The sequence below is a fragment of the Amblyraja radiata genome, chromosome 18 (genome assembly GCF_010909765.2).
Source record: "Amblyraja radiata isolate CabotCenter1 chromosome 18, sAmbRad1.1.pri, whole genome shotgun sequence".
In the NCBI taxonomy this organism is placed as follows: Eukaryota; Metazoa; Chordata; class Chondrichthyes; order Rajiformes; family Rajidae; genus Amblyraja; species Amblyraja radiata.
Window position 1 is genome coordinate 9,605,006 of NC_045973.1, and position 21,880 is coordinate 9,626,885.

The 21,880-nt window shown below is 45.8% G+C and overlaps 1 protein-coding gene across 1 annotated transcript in view; it reads right to left on the reverse strand.

Moving 5' to 3' along the window:
* frmd4b (FERM domain containing 4B) overlaps window positions 1-21,880 on the reverse strand; it is a 174,625-nt gene that overhangs the window by 83,305 nt on the left and 69,440 nt on the right. The window contains 2 exon segments of the mRNA XM_033037349.1: window positions 6,704-6,726; window positions 7,112-7,168. Of these exon segments, the coding sequence (XP_032893240.1) occupies window positions 6,704-6,726; window positions 7,112-7,168 (80 nt within the window).

Below are 21,880 nucleotides of genomic sequence, written 5' to 3' on the forward strand. Positions count from 1 at the left end.
AGATTTGTTGAAAGGACCACTGCACAACCTCTTTCTCAGAGGGCAGAAAGGGCATTCTTTATTGTTACAAGGGGATTGCATTAGACACAAAGTGCTGGAGTGCTGGGTGGCACGGTGGCGCAGGGGTAGAGTTGTTGCCTGACAGGGCCAGACACCCGGGTTCGATCCTGACTATGGGATCCTGTCTGTACATAGCTTGTGTGTTCTCTATGTGACCGTGTGGGTTTCCCCGGGAGCTCCAGCTTCTTCTCACACCCCAAAGACATACAGGTTTGTAGGTTAATTGGCTTAGGCTAAAATAAAAGTAAATTGTCTCCAGTGAGTAGGATAGTGCTAGTGTACGGGGTTCGCTGGTCAGTGCAGAATCGGTGGGCTGAAGGGCCTGTTTCTACACTGTACGTCTAAACCAAGTTAAAAATCTAAACTCAATGGGCCAGGAAGCATCTCTGGAGAAAAATAATTCATGACGTTTTGGATCGTAACGCTTCTTCAGACTTCCCTTTCTTTGTTTGCCATTTTTCTCTCTCCCTCATCGCTCCTGCACTGTCATGTGTAGGCACCGCTATAGGAACGTTTAATTGGGATTCCTGACTGATTAGTGTGGATCAATAGCACTCTCGTGCTGGCTGAGGTGAGAGAGGATGAGACACCCAAGTCATGACGACACTAAATTATTGGCTTGAAGAGGGGCCTGCTTCAACGGTGTTTGTCCCCACTAGTCGCGGGGGATAAAATTGTGTGTTTATGTATGAGGTACAGCCTCTGAGAACGGCGGAATATTTTTTTTGCATTGTTCCTGCAACATATTTTTTACATAAATTTTGATTAAAAATTTAAAAAGTCCATCTGAAATCAGATATCGGGGAAGGGTTAAGTATTGAAATTTAGAAATTAGAGAGGGAGTGGGGAGGGGAGGGGGTGGGGTGAGCCAAGGGTATGAAACAAACAGGGCCGCCACTTTATTGTGCGTTCAGCCACTGCAATTATGCTAAATGGGAGGGATGTGGAACAGCTCAGAAATGGGTAGCCTCGACACGCTGTGAACTATCAGCAACAGCAGACATTAACAGTCAGGTCACACACACACTTTCATGGTCCAGCAAGTCCCTCACTCCATTAACAGGCTAGAGATCAAACCAGTTCAGTGAGGAGTACAGAGGGCACATCAACAGCAGCAGCAGCACTAGTATGATCCAGGCAACACAGCACTACACGCACCCCAAACAAACGTACAGCACACAGAGGTGGCACAGTGGCCCAGCGGTCGAGTTGCCGCCAGAATTATTCATTGTAGAAGATATTGGCCAACTTCGTTTGCAGATGCAATGTTAGGTTAAATGACATTAACTTACGGGGCTAACCAGCGTCGGCACGGTGGCGCAGCTGTAGACTTGCTGCCTCACAGCGCCAGAGACCCGGGTTTGATCCTGAATGCGGGTGCTGTCTGTACGGAGTTTGTACGTTCTCCCCCGTGACCTGCGTGGGTTTTCTCCGGAGTCCCGCTTTCCTCCCACATGCCAAAGACGTACAGGTTTGTAGGTTAATTGGTTCCAGTAAAAATTGTAAATTATCCCTCGTGTGCTAGATAGTGCTAGTGTACGGGGATCGTTGGTCGGCGCGGACTCGGTGGGCAAAGGGCCTGTTTCCGCGCTGTGTCTCTAAACTCTAAACAAAGTTGTTAACAGGAGCCAGGGGCTCCAACAAAATCCTCATTCAGAAAGATCCAGACAGGGGCTGGCTGAAATAGTTACTGCCACTCTCAGACTGAAGTGGGTCTTAGTTCCCCTCTACTATAGAAATGAACAATGATTTCTCCAACTTCAAGTAACCCTTGCTTTCCCTCTCTCCCTGTCCGTCCCCCACCCTGTTCTCCGTGTAGTTTCACTGTCCTTCTGAGTAATTTGCTGATTGTATGCCTCCATGTCACCTTCCCCATAGCTAACAATGAACCATTCTCGATAGACCCAATATGCTGGAGTGACTTAGCGGGACAGGCAGCATCTCTGGAGAGAAGGAATGGCTGCGTTACTCCAGCATTTTGTGTCTATCATTGGTGTAAACCAGCATCTGCAGTTCCTTCCTACACAATGAACCATTCTACATTTCCTTATTATCGTCTGGTTTGATCTGTCGTTTTCACACCTTACCCTTCCATATTTCGAGACACCCTCTCCCCAGACTCTCAGTCTAAAGGTTGGTTTAGTTTAGAGATACAGTGCGGAAACAGGCCCTTCGGCCCACCGGATCCGTGCCGACCAGCTATCCCCACACATTAACTCTATCCTACACCCACTAGGGACAATTTTTACATTTACCAAGCCAATTAACCTACTAACCTGTACATCTTTGGAGTGTGGGAGGAAACCGAGGATCTCTGAGAAAACTCACGCAGGTCACGGGGAGAAAGCAAAAACTCCGTACAGACAGCACCCTTAGTTGGGATCGAACCCGGGTCTCTGGCGCTTTATTCGCTGTAAGGCAGCAACTCTACCGCTGACGTTTCGGGTCTCAACGCGAAACGCCACCCACTCCTTCTCTCCCGAGATGCTGCCTGTCCCACTGAATTGCTCCAGCATTTTGTGTCTATCTTTGGTGTAAACCAGCACTGCAGTTCCTTCCGACACATTTATTAAACTATAGGCTACAATATTTTATTGTCCCACAGCTTCAGGCAGTCTATGTTTTCTATGTTAACCTTATTGTTGTGCTCCAGACACAGTCTGGAAAATTAGGTCATCTGATGTGTGACAACATCCTTTTCAGGATCGAACCCGGGTCTCTGACGCTGTAAGGCAGCAACTCTACCACTGTGCCACCCACTGTTATAAGTGAAAATATCAAATTCATTTTTGCATGTTACAAATAGCTTTACTAAAACCGAAACTGAAAGGAATAATTGATTGTCACTATTTTTCCTCTAATGCTTCAGTATTGCTGCAGACTTAAAATGCCATATCATGTGCAGGAAGGAACTGCACATGTTGGATTAAAATAAAGATAGACGCAAAAAACTGGGTTAACTCAGCAGGACAGGCGGCATCTCTGGAGAAAGGGACGAGGTGACGTTTCAGGTCGAGACCCTTCTTCATCATCATTGTCTTTTTCAGACAGGGTCTGAGGAGGGGTCCCAACCCGAAATGTCGCCTGTCCATTTCGCCCACAGATGCTGCCTGACCAGCTCATGGTGATTTGCTCGTGATTCCAGCATCTGCATTATCTTGTGTCTCAACTTTACCATTGGTGAATTCGAGACAGGGGAAAGAACTGGGATGGCAGATTGTGGTAGAGAGCAGGAATGGTGTCGGCAAACATCATCCAGTGAAATTACATCATCCCTCTTGTGTTAAAGACTGGGAGGATTATCAAGGGTGATGCAGGCCACCAAAGTAAAGGAAACCTCAAAAACCAAGGCCAGCAAGTCTATAAAGATAAATTCCATCAACTAGGTATTATTTTGGACCTTAAATTATTATACACAAAGCCACATCCATACCATTATGCTTATGGCATGAACAATTTGATACAGGCCCACCACTGATTATCTGCCACCCTTGGTTCCAGAGCTTGGTGGATCATCCATTTTGCCGGTCCAACAGAGGTCACGGCCTCCGAGAGGAGTCCATCGGCACTGGAACCAAAGGCAGCCTCGGGAGTCGGCTGTAGGGACAGATCTGCTGGCTCCGACCGGTCAGGATTCCACAGCCCAGGCTGCGGGGGAGGGGGGTAAATTCTGCCCACCAATCGGCCGCGGAAGTCCCGATGAGGTCGAGATCGGCCGCCTCACCCGGCCTGGGCACCACATTTTCGGGAGGACTTCAAGTGCGCTCTGGTAATTCTGTCCGGATTTAAGGAGGTGCCAGACCACCATTTGCCAGAATAATTGGTGGTGGACCTGTATTACGAATTGCACAATACACCACATATATTCACTCGCTTTATAAAAAAAAAGATAATGGCCATAATTAAAATATTTCAAGTACACATTACCTATCCAATAATTCCACAAAATTGCTGATTAGGTAGAGAGAGAAGTGGTCATATCAATCTATATTCCACAATGTCCTCCCCTTGTTCAGACAATTAACATTGTGAATGCTGTCCCATCACTGTGATAAAAATAGCATGCATGTGGTAAGGCTTTTGTTCAAAATTCCCTGGAAACTGTCCCCTTTCTAGTTATTAATTACACTTGCAAAACAGATTTACACATTAACGCATTGCTGAATCCTACAGGGTAAGGGCCTGACCTAATTTTGTAGTGATTTGAATATTCCTCAACTCCAAACGCAAGGGCCATTTTAATGGGACTTTTACCAATGGGAAAGAATGACCTTCATCTGAGTTATGCCTTTCTCAATGTCAGGAGTCCTCCAAGATGATGCTGAGATGTGTAACCAATTTCCCACAATCAGTTTGTAAATGACAGATAATTGGATTCTAAAAGTGAATTTGGGGATAACGATTAATTTAGTTTAGAGATGCAGTGTGGAGACAGGCCCTTCGGCCCCTCCAGCGATCCCCGCACACTAGCACTATCCTACACACACAAGGGACATTTTGCTTTTTTTTTTAAACCAAAGCCAATTAACCTACACATCGTCGAAGTGTGGGAGAAAACCGGACGTACAGGTATGTTGGTTAATTGACTTTGGTAAATTGTCCCCAGTGTGTAGAATTGCTAGTGTACGGGGCAAATGATGGTCGGCGTGGACTAGATGGGCTGAAGGGCCTGTTTCCGTGCTGTATCTCTAGAATCTAATGTCTGATGAAGTAAATTCTGAATAGGAAACCAAATCTTCAGAATTTTTGTGCTGCGTTAAAGGATGGATTTAGAGGGAAGCGGGCCAAAAGCAGCCAAGTGGTAGTGTAGATGGGATATGTTGTTCAGCGTAGACAGGTTGGGCTGAATGTCCTGTTTCCACACTGTAGGACTCTAAAGCTTAAAAATTACCTATTTAAATTCAATTGGAAATTCAAATTTACGATTAATTCGAGTATGAACTCCAAATTTAAACCAGCTTGTGAACTATATACACACCCAATTTATGATCACTCTCCATTACAAACAGGGTGTGACAATCCTTTGGCTCCTCCAAGATTACTTTACAAAGTCCTTTGGTTTCTTACATTTAAAATAAATTGCATGGTGCTTATTTTAGTTTGACATTCAGAGTTTTATTTAAGGGCAAAGACTTTGGTGGTGAGACTTTTTTTTTAAATTCACAGCTGCATATTTTTACAGGGAAAGGCAAAATAAAGTTACAAGCCTCAATGGGGCAGTGGGCTTGTTTCTCATACAACCAATAATCCTGTTTTAACAAGGTATTTTTTATTTCGCTTGGGCAGTGGTATGAATATTGAGTAGGAACTTCAGATGTTGGTTTTAACTGAGGATTGATACAAAAAGCTGGAGTAACTCAACGGGTCAGACAGCATCTCTGGAGAAAAGAAATAGGTGACGTTTCAGTCTGAAGAAGGGTCTCGGCCAGAAACATCACCTGTTCCTTTTCTCCAGAGATGCTGTCTAATGAGTTACTCCAGCTTTTTGTGTCTATCATCGGTCTGAATATTGATCTCTCCGTTACCCTTGCTTTCCCTCTCTCTCCGTCCCTTCCCCCATCCTAGTTCGCCAACTAGTTTCACTGTCCTGAAATATAGTCTGAAGAAGGGTTTCGGCCCGAAACGTTGCCTATTTCTATCGCTCCATAGATGATGCTGCACCGGCTGAGTTTCTCCAGCATTTTTGTCTACCTTCGATTTTCCAGCATCTGCAGTTCCTTCTTAAACAAATAGTTTCACTGTCCTCCTGATTAAATGATTGTATGCCTCGTTGTCACCCTCCCCTCAGCTAACAATGAACCACTCTACATTTATTTCATCATCGTCCCCTTTGATCTGTGTTTTCACACCTTACCCTTCCATATCTCTATCTGTCTCCCTCTCCCCTGACTCTCAGTCTGAAGAAGGGTCTGGACCCGAAACGTCACCCATTCCTTCCCTCCAGAGATGCTGCCTGTCACGGCTGAGTTACTCCAGCAATTTGTGTCTATTTTTTAATATGCACTGGCCGGTTTAATAGAAAATCCTTATCTAAAATGTTAAACCTTTTTAAAATCAACTGTAAAATACAACAATCCAAGCTTCTATTTCCCTCCCCCGAGGATAAATATGCTGGCATTTTAGCGTGGGCAGGTTACACCAGCAGTTTCCAGTCTCACAGCAGCGTCCCACTAACCGTGAGGTCAAGTTTATGAAGGGTGAGGCCCCAACAGGGCAACTGGGAGAGAAAGCTGCACACACACACACATACAATTCCAGCTCTAAAACCAAGCAGCTGATGAATTTGAACGTCGTGCTGCAAGCACACATCAGAGGTTTGTATTGTTCCCAGTCTGACACAAAAAAGGGAGCTTGCTAGATCCAAGACACAATCTCACATTGCTTCCGCCTACAGTAAAACATGGGAGCAGGAGGAGGGGGATAAAATCTACTGTCATCGCCCAAAACGCTGCACATCCATGATGATGCATCGGGGGCTGTGGGTTGAAATAACATGGGGAGCGAGGGGGGGGGGAGAGGGGGGAGTAACTACTCAAGTTTCACAATCCCCCAACTGAGTTTCCACAATAAATACGTGAACATTTCCACAACTTGTTGTCGACAGCAAAAAATGTAACAATGGCTGCAACAGTTTATTTCTTACCTGATGTAATCGCCCTTCGATTCCTGGAGGGGGAAATAATTTTAAAGGATTAGCTTCTCGGCAGAACTTTAAGAAAAAAAACACACTAAAATGATAAAACTTCCAGGCTGGCGTGGCTGTTAAATAAAGGTCCGGCAGGTAAATGGTAGATTTACATGTGTGTGTGTGTGAAGGACACGAGATGAACGCACAGGCGGCTGAAGAGGGGACTGGCAGCAATTGTTCAGGATGTAAGGAGTCGGGGCCACACACACACACACACTGGTTTATCAAAGGGACAGGCAGTTAAATCGGGGGTGGATGGAGAGGGGTCGGTAGAGGGGAGTCCGGAGACCAGCGGGGATCCCGTGCTTATTACACACACACTAACACACACAGACAAGCCCGCAGAACGGGAGCCGCTCTTACCTGCAAGACATGAGCAGCCAACTCGAACACTGTCTCGCTGTCCGCTTCGATGTCGCCCTGTGTGAATAGGGAGGGAGGGAGAGCGAGAGGGAGGGAGGGAGAAGGAGAGAAGCAAAAGCGTTAGGGGTGGTAGGAGATGGGGTAAAAGGGCCGAGACACCCAGCCAGAGGAGTGCCTGTGACACTCGACAGCTCCGGGCACACACAGACCGCCTTGTCCCGACTCACACACACACACTGGGGCAGCGAGGCGCCGGCTGCTGTTGCAATGCAACCAGGGCGCCCCTGTCGGCCGCCTCAGTAGACTCTGGCTGGGCAGGTTAGGCGAGAACTGAAGGGGTATAAAATCATGATGCACAGAGTCTCTTGCCTGCCAGAGAAGGGGCATCGAGGACCACAGGACAAAGGTTTCAGGTGAAGGGGAAAAGATTTAATAGGAACATGAGTGGGTAACATTTTTTCACACAAATGGTGGTGGGTGTATGTACCAAGCTGCCAGAGGAGGTAGTTGAGGCTGGGGCTATCCCAGAAACAGTTAGACAGGTACATGGATAGGACTGGTTTGCAGGGATATGGACCAAACGTGTGTAGGTGGGATGTGGGACTTCGTGGAGCTGGGACATGTTGGCCCGTGTGGGCAAGTTGGGCTGAAGGGTCTGTTTCCACACTGTATCACTCTATGACTTTATAAGTTCTCCTCCTCTCTCCGACAAAAGCTTTGTAACACCCTCTCTCGCTGCTCCCTCTGTGATTCCTCCAGCTCTCCAACCCTGCAAACCTGTCTTTTTCACACCTTCCCCCTCATTTGTATTATTATTATTAGCCCTCTATTTGTACACGTTGGGCCTGCAAGTAAAGAATTTATTTCACTGTGCTTAGTCACATGTGACAATAAAGTATTCCATTCCATTCCTCTAGACCTCCTCTCCCCTGACACATGGTCTGGACCCAAAACGTCACCCATTCCTTCTCTCCAGAGATGCTGCCTATCCCACTGAGTTACTCCAGCAATTTGTGTTTGTTTTCAGGTTGGAGCAGTCTTGTTTACATTTAGCCCTGGGCAATTATAGTATAGTATAGTATATCTTTATTGTCATTTTCCTGAGTACTCACATACCCAGAGGAAACAAAAAAACGTTGCTCAACCAGTGTCCATTCAGTGTGCAGTAAAAAATAAATAGAAATAAAAATACATATATCATGGACAAATTAAACACTCTACTCTCTACTAAACATCAACAGGTGTTCCAATCGGCAGCGGCACAACAGTGGCTCTGCTGCAGTGTGTCCAGGTTGGTGGTTGGTGCTCGATACTTTGGCAGGGGGCAAAGTTCGTTTATCAGTCTTATAGCCTGCGGGAAGAAGCTGAGGAGCATCCTGCTGGTTTTGCAGCTAATGCTCCTGTACCCCTTCCCAGATGGCAGGATGGAGAATATGTGATGCGATGGGTGGTAGGGGTCTTTGATGACGGAGATGGCTCTGCTGATACATCTCTTCCTGTATATGTCCAGCAGGAAAGGGAGTGGAGCACCAATAATCCTGCTGGCGGTCTTCGCAATCCTGTCTAGTTGGTGCCGTTCGTACGCCTTGCAGCTCCCGAACCAGGAAGTGATGCCGTAGGTTAATGTGCTCTCGATTGTCCCCCTATAAAAAGTTCGTAGGTGTGTAGTGGGGAGACCTGCTTTCCGTAGCCTTCGGAGAGGGTGTAGTCGCTGCTGGGCTCTCTTGACCAGTGCTGTGGTGTTGGTCGTGGACGTCAGGTCATCTGACAGGTGGAGTCCTAGGAACTTCACGCTGCTGACCCTTTCCACATCAGCTCCATCGATGTGCAGAGGTGTATGGTGTTGTTTTCCCGCCCTCCTGAAGTCAACCACCATCTCCTTAGTTTTTCCCACGTTGAGAATGAGGTTGTGGGATTTGCACCATCCTGTGAGCAGCTCCACCTCCATCCTGTACGCCGACTCATCATTGTCACTGATGAGACCCACCACTGTTGTGTCATTAGCGAACTTGTTGATGAAGTTGTTGTTGAGTCTAGCAGTACAGTCGTGTGTAAGCAGACTAAACAGCAGGGGGCTTAGGACACAGCCTTGGGGCGAGCCAGTGCTCACGGCTATGGTTTTTGATGTCCTACTGCCCACCCTGACTGTCTGCTGCCGTTGCGATAGAAAGTTCAGGACCCAGTTACATGTGCCAGCATCAACCCCCAATAGCTCCAACATCTCCACCAGCTGCTGCGGAATGATTGTGTTAAAAGCAGAGCTGAAGTCTATGAAGAGGATTATAGTCCCTGTGGAAAGCCCAGACCTCCTCTGCTCCACACCACCGTCCCCCAGAGCTAAACCCACCTAAACACCAACATGCTTTAGGCAAAAATGTGCAACTCTTGAACATCAGCTTGTTGTGTAGAAACAGGGACCTGCAGATGCTGGTTAATACACAAAAGGACAAAAAGTGCTGGCATAACTCAGCAGGTCAGGCAGCATCTCTGGAGTCAAACAGTGTGGAAACAGGCCCTTTGGCCCACTTGCCCACACAGGCACTTTGGCCTATATATCCCTCTAAACCTGTCCTATCCATGGGCCTGTCCAAATGTTTCTTAAATGTTGTGATAATTGCTCCTCCAGCAGCTTGTTCCACACACCCATGGAATAGATTGTGTAAACACACAGAGTTTAGGGCCTGTCCCACGATGCGAGTTCACCTAAGAGCACCCGATTTAAAAAAAAAATCAAACTCGTGGTAAGAACGTAGAATGTACGTAGGACCTCGTGGATGTCCCGTAGCGGCTCGTAATTCGAAAGGCAGGTACTTGGGAAATGCAGTAACTCTCGGGAAACAGTGTTGAAAAAACTTCACGAGTTACCGCATATCCCGAGTACCTGCCGTTAGCATTACGAGGCGCTACTGGACATCCACGAGGTCCTACGTACCCGCTACGTACATACCACGAGTTTGATTTTTTTTTAAATTCGAGAGAGCTCTTGGGTGAACTCGCATCGTGGGACAGGCCCTTTACTTGCCTGGAATAAGAGTAGGGGAATTGAGAATCAGAGGACATAGGTTTAAGGTGAGGGGGGAAAGATTTAATAGGAATCTGGCTCGGACAAAACTCTGATTATTAATAACCACTTTCTGTTATTTGCACTTTATCAGTTTATTTATTCATGTGTGTATATATTTATATCATGGTATATGGACACATTTATCTGTTTTGTAGTAAATGCCTACTATTTTATGTGTGCTTTAGCAAAGCAAGAATTTCATTGTCCTATACAGGGACACATGACAATAAACTCACTTGAACTTGAATCTGAGGGATTACTCTTTTACACAAAGGCTGGGGAACATGGATAGGTGACAATCTGGATCTGGACCCTTCATCAGACTCAGCAGGGTCGAAAGAAGGGTCTCGACCAGAAACATCACCTATCCATTTTCTCCAGAGATGCTGCCTGACCTGCTGAGTTACTCCAGCACTTTGTGTCTAACTCTGTTATTTTGAATTGGTTATTAAAAAATGTTTAAGGGTGAATGTATTTCTTTAATATTAAGAGTTATATTCCCGACATAATGCCTCAGTTTCATACATATTCTGTCCAGTCTACCGGTACATTTATGACATTTCAAGACATTTTATGAATACAGTGTGGAAACGGGCCCTTTGGCCCACTGAGTCCATGATGACCAGTAATCCCCGCACACTAGCACTATCCCACATACACTAGTGACAATTTATAATTTTACTGAAGCCAATTAGCCAACAAACCTGTACTCCTTTGGAGTGTGGGATGAAAACAGAGCTCTCAGAGAAAACACAGGGGAGAACGTACAAACCTCGAACAGACAGCACCCATAGTCAGGATCGAACCTGGCTCTCTGGCTCTGTAAGGCAGCAACTGAATATGAAGAAAGACTGGATAGACTCGGCTTGTACTCGCTAGAATTTAGAAGATTGAGGGGAGATCTTATAGAAACTTACAAAATTCTTAAGGGGTTGGACAGGCTAGATGCAGGAAGATTGTTCCCGATGTTGGGGAAGTCCAGAACAAAGGGTCACAGTTTAAGAATAAAGGGGAAATCTTTTAGGACCGAGATGAGAAAAACATTTTTTACACAGAGAGTGGTGAATCTCTGGAATTCTCTGCCACAGAAGGTAGTTGAGGCCAGTTCATTGGCTATATTTAAGAGTGAGTTAGATGTGGCCCTTGTGGCTAAAGGGATCAGGGGGTGTGGAGAGAAGGCAGGTACAGGATACTGAGTTGGATGATCAGCCATGATCATATTGAATGGCAGTGCAGACTCGAAGGGCCGAATGGCCTACTCCTGCACCTAATTTCTATGTTTCTATGTTTCTATGTAACTCTGCCACTGCGCCACCGTGCTGCCCCTAAACAACATCGTAGCTCCTCAGCTGTGGATGCTTTTACACACAATGAAAATAACATACTTTTTAATGTAAGCAAATAGAAAAAATAACGGCTCACCCCAATTTACTTCTACTTTCTGCTAAGCGAGGTTAAATGCAATGCCAGATGTGACGGCCAATCTATTATATCAAGCTTTGACAGAATATGAGATCGGACTACAAGTGGAAAATGCAGCTGCAATCTGCCCAGCATGATCACATTTTAAGTGGCCCTCGAGCAGTAGGATTGCGTCTTTTATATTAATTTTGTTTTAATTGCCTGTTGTTAACGCCACAAACCCAGTATTATTTTGCTAGAGCCATTCCCAATTAAGGAAGCCGGCAGTTGCAAAATAAAAAAAGACTCCTTCAGCTACTGCTTTAAAAATCCAACAATGATAGACCGATTATTTATAGTAATTTACACCTTGGATTTCTATTGTACAGCTTCTGATATTTAAAACATTTATTAATGCTACATATCTGCCAACATTACAACTCATGGTGGTTGAGATGGTTTGTCAATATTAGCTTTAGTTTAGTTTAGAGATACAGCCCGGAAACAGGCCCTTCGGCCCACTGAGTCCATGCCGACCAGCAATCCCCGTACACCACTTGAAGTTAGTTGGGCAGCCAGAGTGGTGCAGCTGGTGGAGCCGCTGCCTCATGGCGCCAGAGACCAGGTTCAATCCCGACCTCCAGTGCTGTCTGTGTTGAGTTTGCACGTGATCTTCCTCTGGGTACACGGGTTTCCTAGCACATCCCAAACATGTACGGGTTTGTAGGTTAATTGGCTTCTGTAAATTGCCCCGAGTGTGCAGGAAGTGAATGAAAAAGTGGAATATCATAGATCAAGTGTTTAATGGGTGATTGATGAACGGTACGGACTCGATGGGCAGAAGGGCCTGTTTCCATGCTGTGTCTCTAAACTAAACTAAACTGAATAACTCAATTTCAACCACGAGGAAATTAAGCATTTATTCTGTAACAAAAGAATGTTCAACATTCTAAAATCAACACTGATCTTAAATTTACTGGGGCAATTTGGTTATCATGTTGGCAGATATTTAGAAAAAAATTAAGAAGTTATATGAAACATTCCAAAGGTATAAATAATATTCTATAAATAATATTCTATAAATAAGTCTGAAGAAGGGTTTCGGCCCGAAACGTCACCTATTTCCTTCGCTCCATAGATGCTGCTGCACCCGCTGAGTTCCTCCAGCAATTTTGTGTACCTTCTATAAATAATAGTTCCTTTGTTCTGAAAACGTAATTTTCTGAAAATTATTTCCCTTTGTTTCTATCATTATATACTTTGCTGATAAGGGGCATCACAGTGGTAGATTTGCTGCCTCACAGTGCCAGAAACCTGGGTTCGATCCTGACCCCAGATGCTGTCTGTACGGAGTTTGTACGTTCTCCCTGTGACCTGCGTGGGTTTTCTCCGGGTGCCCCGGTTTCATCTCACACTCCAAAGACGTGCTGGTTTGTAGTCTAATTGTCTACCATAAATTGTAAACAGTCCCTAGTGTGTAGGATAAGGCTGGTGTACGGGGTGATCACTGGTCGGCACAGACTCGGTGGGCCGGAGAACCTTGATTCCAAGCCGTATGTCCAAAGTCTAAAGTAAAAGACTCAAATCTAAATTCACATATGCAGAAAGATGAGCAAGTTGAATACTTCAGACCTTGCAAAGCACATCAGAGGTTGCCTTGGAGTGTGGAGACCCAGCATGAAAGAACAGACAGTGCAGATTCAGTCGAAGCTCTGAAGACTTGAATTCAATTGATTTTGCAACGCAACTGTGCATCCCCATGTGAGCGGGGATTACGAGTACAATTCATCATGCCGTGATTTTAATTTTAGTCTGACGTTTGTTGAAATACATTGAGTTGCGAACCTGATCAAGGGAACCAGACTGGGAGGATTGTTTGAACTGCGAGGGAGTTAAATTTTCATTCCACTCTCGTGCTGGTCAATGTAGCAACTCCCAAATACCAGTTATTTCATCAGCAATTCCTTTTGAAGCCAACAGAGTCAAACAAAAAGACTGCTGTAATATTGCAAATATTTTTCTGAAAGTCAATGTGGAATGATGAGGTTGTGTTAAACAGAGCTCTAGGGTGGCACAGTGGAGCACCCTATTGAGTGGCACAGTGCAATGGTAGGGTGGCACAATGGCCCAGCTGGTAGAGCTACTGCCGCACGACGGCAGAGACCCTGGTTCAATCCTGACCTCGGGTGCTGCCTGTGTGGAGTTTGCATGTTCTCCTTATGATCGTGTGAGTTTTCTCCGGGTGCTCCGGTTCCATCCCACATGCCAAAGATGTGCTGTTCGTAGGTTAATCGGCCTCTAAAATTGACCTTGATGTGCAGGGAGTAGTGGTGAAAGTGCAGTAACATAGAAATAACGTGAACAGGTGATTGATGGTCAGCGTGAACGTATTGTGCATCTTTCACTCTGTATCGCAAAACTAAACTAAACTAAGCTTTCATTCAAGAGCAAGTAACCAATTTAAAAAAAAAAAAATCACTTTTAAGTTATTTAATTATTTTACTGTGACTAGTTCAAGTTAAAGTTCAAGTTCAAGTGAGTTTATTGTCATGTGTCCCTGTATAGGACAATGAAATTCTTGCTTTGCTTAAGCACACAGAAAATAGTAGGCGTTTACTACAAAACAGATAAATGTGTCCATATACCATGATATAAATATATACACACATGAATAAATAAACTGGTAGTGCAAATAACAGAAAGTGGTTGCTAATAATCAGAGTTTTGTCCGAGCCAGGTTTAATAGCCTGATGGCTGAGGGGAAGTAGCTATTCCTGAACCTGGTTGTTGCAGTCTTCAGGCTCCTGTACCTTCTACCTGAAGGTAACAGGGAGATGAGTGTGTGGCCAGGATGGTGTGGGTCTTTGATGATACTGCCAGCCTTTTTGAGGCAGCGACTGCGATAAATCCCCTCGATGGAAGGAAGGTCAGAGCCGATGATGGACTGGGCAGTGTTTACTGCTTTTTGTAGTCTTTTCCTCTCCAGGGCGCTCAAATTTCCAAACCAAGCCACGATGCAACCGGTCAGCATGCTCTCGACTGTGCACCTGTAGAAGTTAGAGAGAGTCTTCCTTGACAATCCGACTCTCCGTAATCTTCTCAGGAAGTAGAGGCGCTGATGAGCTTTTTTGATAATTGCGTTAGTGTTCTCGGACCAGGAAAGATCTTCAGAGATGTGCACCCCCAGGAATTTGAAGTTCTTGACCCTTTCAACCATCGACCCGTTGATATAAATGGGGCTGTGGGTCCCCCTCCTACTCCTTCCAAAGTCCACAATCAGTTCCTTGGTTTTGCTGGTGTTCAGGGCCAGGTTATTGCGCTGGCACCATATGGACAGTTGCTCGATCTCTCTTCTGTACTCTGACTCATCCCCATCAGTGATACGCCCCACAATAGTGGTGTCGTCAGCGAACTTGATGATGGAGTTCGCACTGTGGTTCGCTACGCAGTCATGGGTATAGAGTGAATACAGCAGGGGGCTGAGCACGCAGCCTTGAGGTGCTCCCGTGCTGATTGTTATTGAGGCTGACACATTTCCACCAATACGAACAGACTGTGGTCTGTGGACGAGGAAGTCGAGGATCCAGTTGCAGAGGGATGCGCAGAGACCCAGTTCTGCGAGTTTGGTAACCAGTTTGGAGGGGATGATTGTGTTAAATGCCGAGCTGTAATCAATGAATAACAGCCTGACATATGAGTTTTTGTTGTCCAAGTGGTCCAGTGCGGAGTGGAGGGCCAGCGAGATCGCATCCACCGTTGATCTGTTGTGGCGGTACGCGAACTGCAGTGGGTCCAGGTTTTTGTCGATGTAGGAGTTGATTTGCTCCATGATCAACCTCTCAAAGCACTTCATCACCACCGGCGTTAGTGCCACTGGTCGATAGTCATTGAGGCAGGTCACCTTACTCTTCTTGGGCACCGGTATAATTGATGCCCTTTTAAAGCAGGTGGGGACCTCAGACCTCAGAAGTGAGAGGTTGAAAATGTCCGTAAAAACTCCCACCAGTTGGTCCGCACAGGTTTTTAGAACACGGCCGGGTATACCATCAGGTCCAGGTGCTTTTCGGGGGTTCACCCCTCTGAAGGATTTCCTGACATCGGCCTCTGTGACTGTGACTGAAATGCCATCATTTCAAGCTGGCATTATTCATTGTATCTTCATACAACAGAACACTGGAAGAACTTGGAGTAACTCAGCGGGCGGGACAGGCAGCATCTCTGGAGAGAAGGAATGGGTGACATTTCGGGTCGAGTCACTTTTTCCTCAGACCCAAAACTCCCCCATTCCTACTCTCCAGAGATGCTGCCTGTCCCGCCCGCTGAGTTACTCCAAGTTCTTCCAGTGTTCTGTTGAGTAGAAGTGATGGGCTGAAAGGCATGAGTCTTTGAGCATCACCTCTCCCCAGATGCTGCCTGACCTGCTGAGTTCCTCCAACATTTTGTGCTGTATGTTAGGTTCTGGTCGATTATTTGGGAGTTCATCCCAGTGCAATGATTAAGGCGTAGAATGAAGTCCAAATCAAGTAATGGAAGTGAAACGATTGTAATCAGATAAGAACCAACAGCATGGCTGATTACTCAGCATGTTCACGTGATAATAAAGCAGTTTTCCTTTAGTCAGCTCGTGTAATCACAAAACCTTATATTCACACAATTGCCTGCACGTATTAGTTTCTGCTTTTTACATTTTCATTAGCCCTACAGTAACACAAAACCACACTGGAAACGTGACGATCCAATTTACAGTAATTCTTCAGCACTCAATCAATATTTACTTTGGACAGAAGATAGACACAAAATGCTGGCGTAACTCAGCCGTTCGGGCAGCATCTCTGGAGAAAAGGAATGGGTGATGTTTCCGGTCGAGACCCTTCTTCAGACTGAGAGTCCGGGGGGAGAGAACTTGTTTTGGACAATCCATCGGAAATGGACACAAAGTGCTGGAGTAACTCAGTGGGTCATGCAGCAACTTGGGAGAACATGGATAGGTGATATTTTGGGTCGGGACCCTTCTTCAAACTGAAGGTTGGGGGAATGGGGGGTGGGGCTAAGGGCGGGGGGGGGGGGAGGAGAAAGCTGGAAGAGAGGTGAGGCAGGACAAAGTGTGGCAGGTGGACACAGGTGAGGGGGGTTTTGATAAGCAGATGGTTGGAAATGTTTACAGAGCTGGACGGTGCTGCAGCAGTAGAGTTACTGCCTCACAGCGCCAGAGACCCGGGTTCAATCCTGACTACGGGTGCCGTCAGTGTGTGGTTTGTACATTCTCCCCGTGACCTGCGTGGGCTTTCTCCAGTTTTCTCCCACACTCGAAAGTCTTACTAGGTTAATCGGCTTGGTAAAATTATACATTGTAAATTGTCCCTAATGTGTGTAGAATAGTGTTAGTATGTGGGGAATCGCTGGTCGGCACAGACTCAGTGGGCCGAAGGGCCTGTTTCCACGCGTTATCCCGAAACTGAACTAAATGTATAAATAAATGTATGTGTGAGGGTTATAGAATACCCTAGAGCAAAGTTTCATGGTGAACCAGGAGATAAAACAGGTTTGCAGGATTAAATAAAAATCAAAGAGCAACCTACATTCATGCAGAATATGAAGTTAGTTGATATTCCTTTAGATATCGATGGCAACCGCAAGATGCAAATAACCCCGTTTTACTTTGAAAGTGTACAACATGAAGAGCTTTGATAAGTACAAAAAAAAACTTTTTTCTAACTTTACGCATACATTGTGGAAAATCTGGGACATTCCCAGCCCCAGAGCCCAGGATATTAGCCATGGGCTGTTGTCTGGTTAGTTCGCAACAAAAGCTTTTCACTGTACCTCGGTACACGTGACTGTAAGCTAAACTGAAACAGGGACGTTTATTGTATTTTACTTCGGAGTCACGTGAGTGACTACGTGAAGAACCCCGCTAGGACGCATGCGTGTCATATCGCTACACGCATTGCAACGAGTCACAGCAGGGGAAGGACGTTCCCCTTTAGCGGCAGAATTTAAAAGCCGGGAACAGCAGGTAAGGAGACTCTGCGTTTTCCCACTTACCTTGCAGGTGGAAAGATGAACAGATCCACGCGACAGAAGGCTGCGAAAAAGCTGGCGGGGGAGAACCGCGGAGTTGCGGACAGCCAGCAGCAACAGCAGCAGCCGACGGCACGCCAATCTCCCGAAATGGGAACAGCTGTGCCAGACGAAGCAAAAAACGGACCGAATGCCAGAGTCCGATGAGTCTGACTGTGAGCAGCCGCGAGCGGCCAGTGCCCGTGAGCACCGGGGCCGGTTGGAGCGGCTGCAGGATGGGGAGCAGCCGCGAGCGGCCAGTGCCCGTGAGCACCGGGGCCGGTTGGAGCGGCTGCAGGATGATGAGCAGCCGCGAGCGGCCAGTGCCCGTGAGCACCGGGGCCGGTTGGAGCGGCTGCAGGATGGGGAGCAGCCGCGAGCGGCCAGTGCCCGTGAGCATAAGAGCCAGTTGGAGCGGCTGCTGGAGGAAATACTCCAAAGTGGCAGGCTCCGGGAGATGGAGGCTAGCCACAGTGGGCAATTAGTAAGCCCCACAGCAGTACCCCTTGTGGGGCTGCACAGTGTCTCTCCCTCATCAGAGGAGAGCATGGAGGGTCAATTCTGGGCTGACCCTGAAGAGGGCAGTGACAACATACCCCCAGTATGCCTGGGGTGACAGAAAATATGCTGGACATGGTGTCCCAGTTTATCCAACCAGACCAAACTGGCCAAGACCTGGAGCCGAAAATAGCGGCAAGCATTGACTATATGTCATTTAACTAACTGCAGGCACAGGCACTATCAGACACCATGGCACGACATTTACCTCCAGGGAACTGCAAGTCGCTAAATGTTCCCAGTGTAAACCAGTGCATCTGGAAACATGTGGGGACATCAATTAGAACCAGGGACTTGAAAATTCAGAAAGTCCTTAAAGTCCTAACGGCAGGAATTACAGCTTTTGCCCGCACATTGAAGGAGCAAAACATGACCCAAGACCACCAAGATGCACTGGCTTTACTCTGCAACTCACAATATGAGTTGAACAACATCAGGAAAAGTGCTATCCAACCATCTTTAGACCCCAAATTTGCCGGCCTCTGTAAACCTGGAACCTCCAAACTGCCAATACTACTATTTGGAGGGGATCTACCAAAACAAGTCAAAGAACTTGATGAAGAGCTCATAAAACCAGCAACCAAAAGCTACTACGGCCAAAAATATCACCCCTACGGACCCCCCAGTCTGCCAACACAAACCGGAGTTAGCGCAAAAACCAGGAACACCCAACATCGGTCTTTTTTAGGCCATGGCCCAGACCGACCGTCCTGGAAAATGCGCAAACCTTCAATACAAACCCAACAACAGACTCAGACAACGGCGCCTCAACGTCCACGGAGGATGCCGAAGAAATAACACACCTACCACTGGTAACCATGGAGGTAGGTGGGTCTGGTTCCTTAAGAATTAAAGGGAGCATGAAAGTTGGTGGGAGATTACGATATTATTTGGATGCATGGAATAAGATAACTACCGACACTTACATTCTAAGCAGTATCCAGGGTCATACCATAGAATTTATACAAAAACATAACCCACCAGTACAGCATGTACCGAACCGAATGTTCGTGCTCACAGGTATAGACAAATCTAAAGCACAAGTTGAACTACAGCGGCTATATAAAAAAGGAGTAATTGAACACACCCAACACGAATCACAGGAATTTGTGTCCAATATCTTTATAAAAAAAATAAGAAAGATGGTGGTTGCCGCATCATCATCGATTTGACTACTTTAAATACCTTTGTACAATATATTCATTTCAAGATGGAAACCTTTGTTACTGCTAAGCAATTGATTTCCGAAGGCTACTACATGGCAAGCATCGATCTAAAAGATGCTTACTATACAGTACCCATAAGAGGTGACCACAGATGTTATTTAAAATTCAACTGGATGGGTCAGCTCTGGCAATACAGGGCACTACCTAATGGGCTGACATCAGCCCCCAGGTTATTCACAAAAATTTTGAAACCAGCCCTAGCGTTACTGCGAAAACAAAAACACTTGGTAATGGCATATCTAGATGACATATTTATTGTTGGCAAAACTTTGGAATTGACTGAACAAGCAGTAACAGCCACAAAACAATTGTTTGTAGAACTGGGCTTTATCATCCATCCAGTTAAGTCTAAATTAACGCCTTCAACAAAAATGGATTATCTGGGGTTCACCATTAACTCAGTTCTCAAGTCAGTGACTTTGCCGAAAGAAAAGGTAACAGCCTTAAAAGAGGCTTGCAGCGAAATCATTGACATCACCAAACCATCCATTAGACTGGTAGCTAGAATAATTGGGAAAATAGTGGCTGCATTTCCAGCCACACAATTTGGACCTTTACATTATCAAAATTTACAGAGAGCAAAAATAAGAGCACTCAAAATTAATGGTGGCCATTTTGACAGACCAATGAAGCTACCAACAGAGGCCATAATGGAACTAAAATGGTGGGAACACAACATCAAGTATTGTTCCAATCCACTAATTATCAGCAACCCGTCTATGGTACTACAAACTGATGCCAGTGCACTTGGTTGGGGAGCTACCAATTCCATCTCCAGCTGTGGAGGGAGATGGAATGCACAGGAGGCATCATTATTAAAAACACTGGGCATAAACTACCTGGAAATGTTAAGTGGAGTCCATGGCCTTAAGTCATATTGTTCTGGGTTAAATCATCAGCATGTTAGACTGCAAATTGACAACACCACCGTGGTAGCATATATCAACCATATGGGTGGAAATAAATCGACATCATGTGACAATCTGGCCAACACAATTTGGCAATGGTGTATCCAGAGAAATATTTGGATATCAGCTACCTACTTACCAGGTAAACTAAATTTAGTGGCAGACACCAGGTCACGCAAATTCAATGAAAACACGGAATGGATGTTGGATAAAAATGTATTTACTGAAATTACAGCACGGTATGGAACACCAGATATCGATCTTTTCGCATCCAGGCTCAATCACCAGTTATCAAATTATGTTTCATGGGAACCAGACCCTGGGACAGCAGCAACAGATGCATTTTCGCTGCATTGGGGGAAATTGTTTATTTATGCATTCCCTCCTTTCTGCCTCATCAGTCGGGTATTAAGGAAAATACAACAAGACTCTGCGTCTGGTATTTTGATAGTACCCGATTGGCCTACTCAACCATGGTTCCCGGTGATACTAGACATGGTATTAGAACCATGCATCACCATCCATCATAGACCATGTTTACTGGTCCATCCGGTAACACAGGAAAGTCACCCCTGTCATAAACATACAAACCTATTAATTTGTAGAATTTGAAAGCGCCACTACAACACCTGGGACTGACGGACCGAACAATGGATATGATTGCATCGGCCCACAGACAGTCCACCAAAAAACAGTACTTGCTGCACATCAAGAAATGGGGGAAGTACTGTCACGACAACAACCTCAACCACAGATCAAACAACATTCCGTCTGTTCTGGAATTTCTGGCAAGCCTCCACTATGATGAGGGCCTCAGCTATAGTGCCATCAACTGCGCCAGAAGTGCTCTGTCAAACTACCTGTGGCAAGGAACAGAGCGGCATTCTGTAGGGACACACCCCCTGGTAACCAAACTCATGAGGGGCATTTTCAATACTAATCCCCCAAGAACCAGGTACACCCAAATTTGGGATGTGAGCATTGTATTGACCATGTTGAGGAACTGGTCTCCACCTACAGCTCTGTCCCTACAGACACTAACGATGAAAACGGTCATGCCGATGGCTTTGGTCACGGCACAAAGGGTCCAGTCACTACAAAAACTAAGGCTGGACAACTTGACTATTTCATCTGGGAATTTGACTTTTCATATCCATGAATTAATTAAACAGAACAGACAGGGATCAGCAGGGCAAAAAATAGAGTTCCGGGCCTACCCGACAGATGATCGTCTCTGCATAGTAACTCACTTACTATTATATATGGAACATACAAGAATCATCAGAGGCAAAGAAATGGCACTGTTAATCAGCCACAAACAGCCACACAAAAAAGTGACAGTCCAGACCATCTCAAGATGGCTAAAACAGGTCCTAAAAAAGGCAGGAGTAGATACTAACATTTTAAAATCTCACTCCACCAGGGCTGCAGCTACATCAGCAGCAATACAGTTGGATGTTCCTATGGACCAAATCCTCAAGACTGCAGATGGTCAACGGAAAGAACGTTCCAACGATTTTATAATAAACCAGTTATTGAACCTGGAACATTT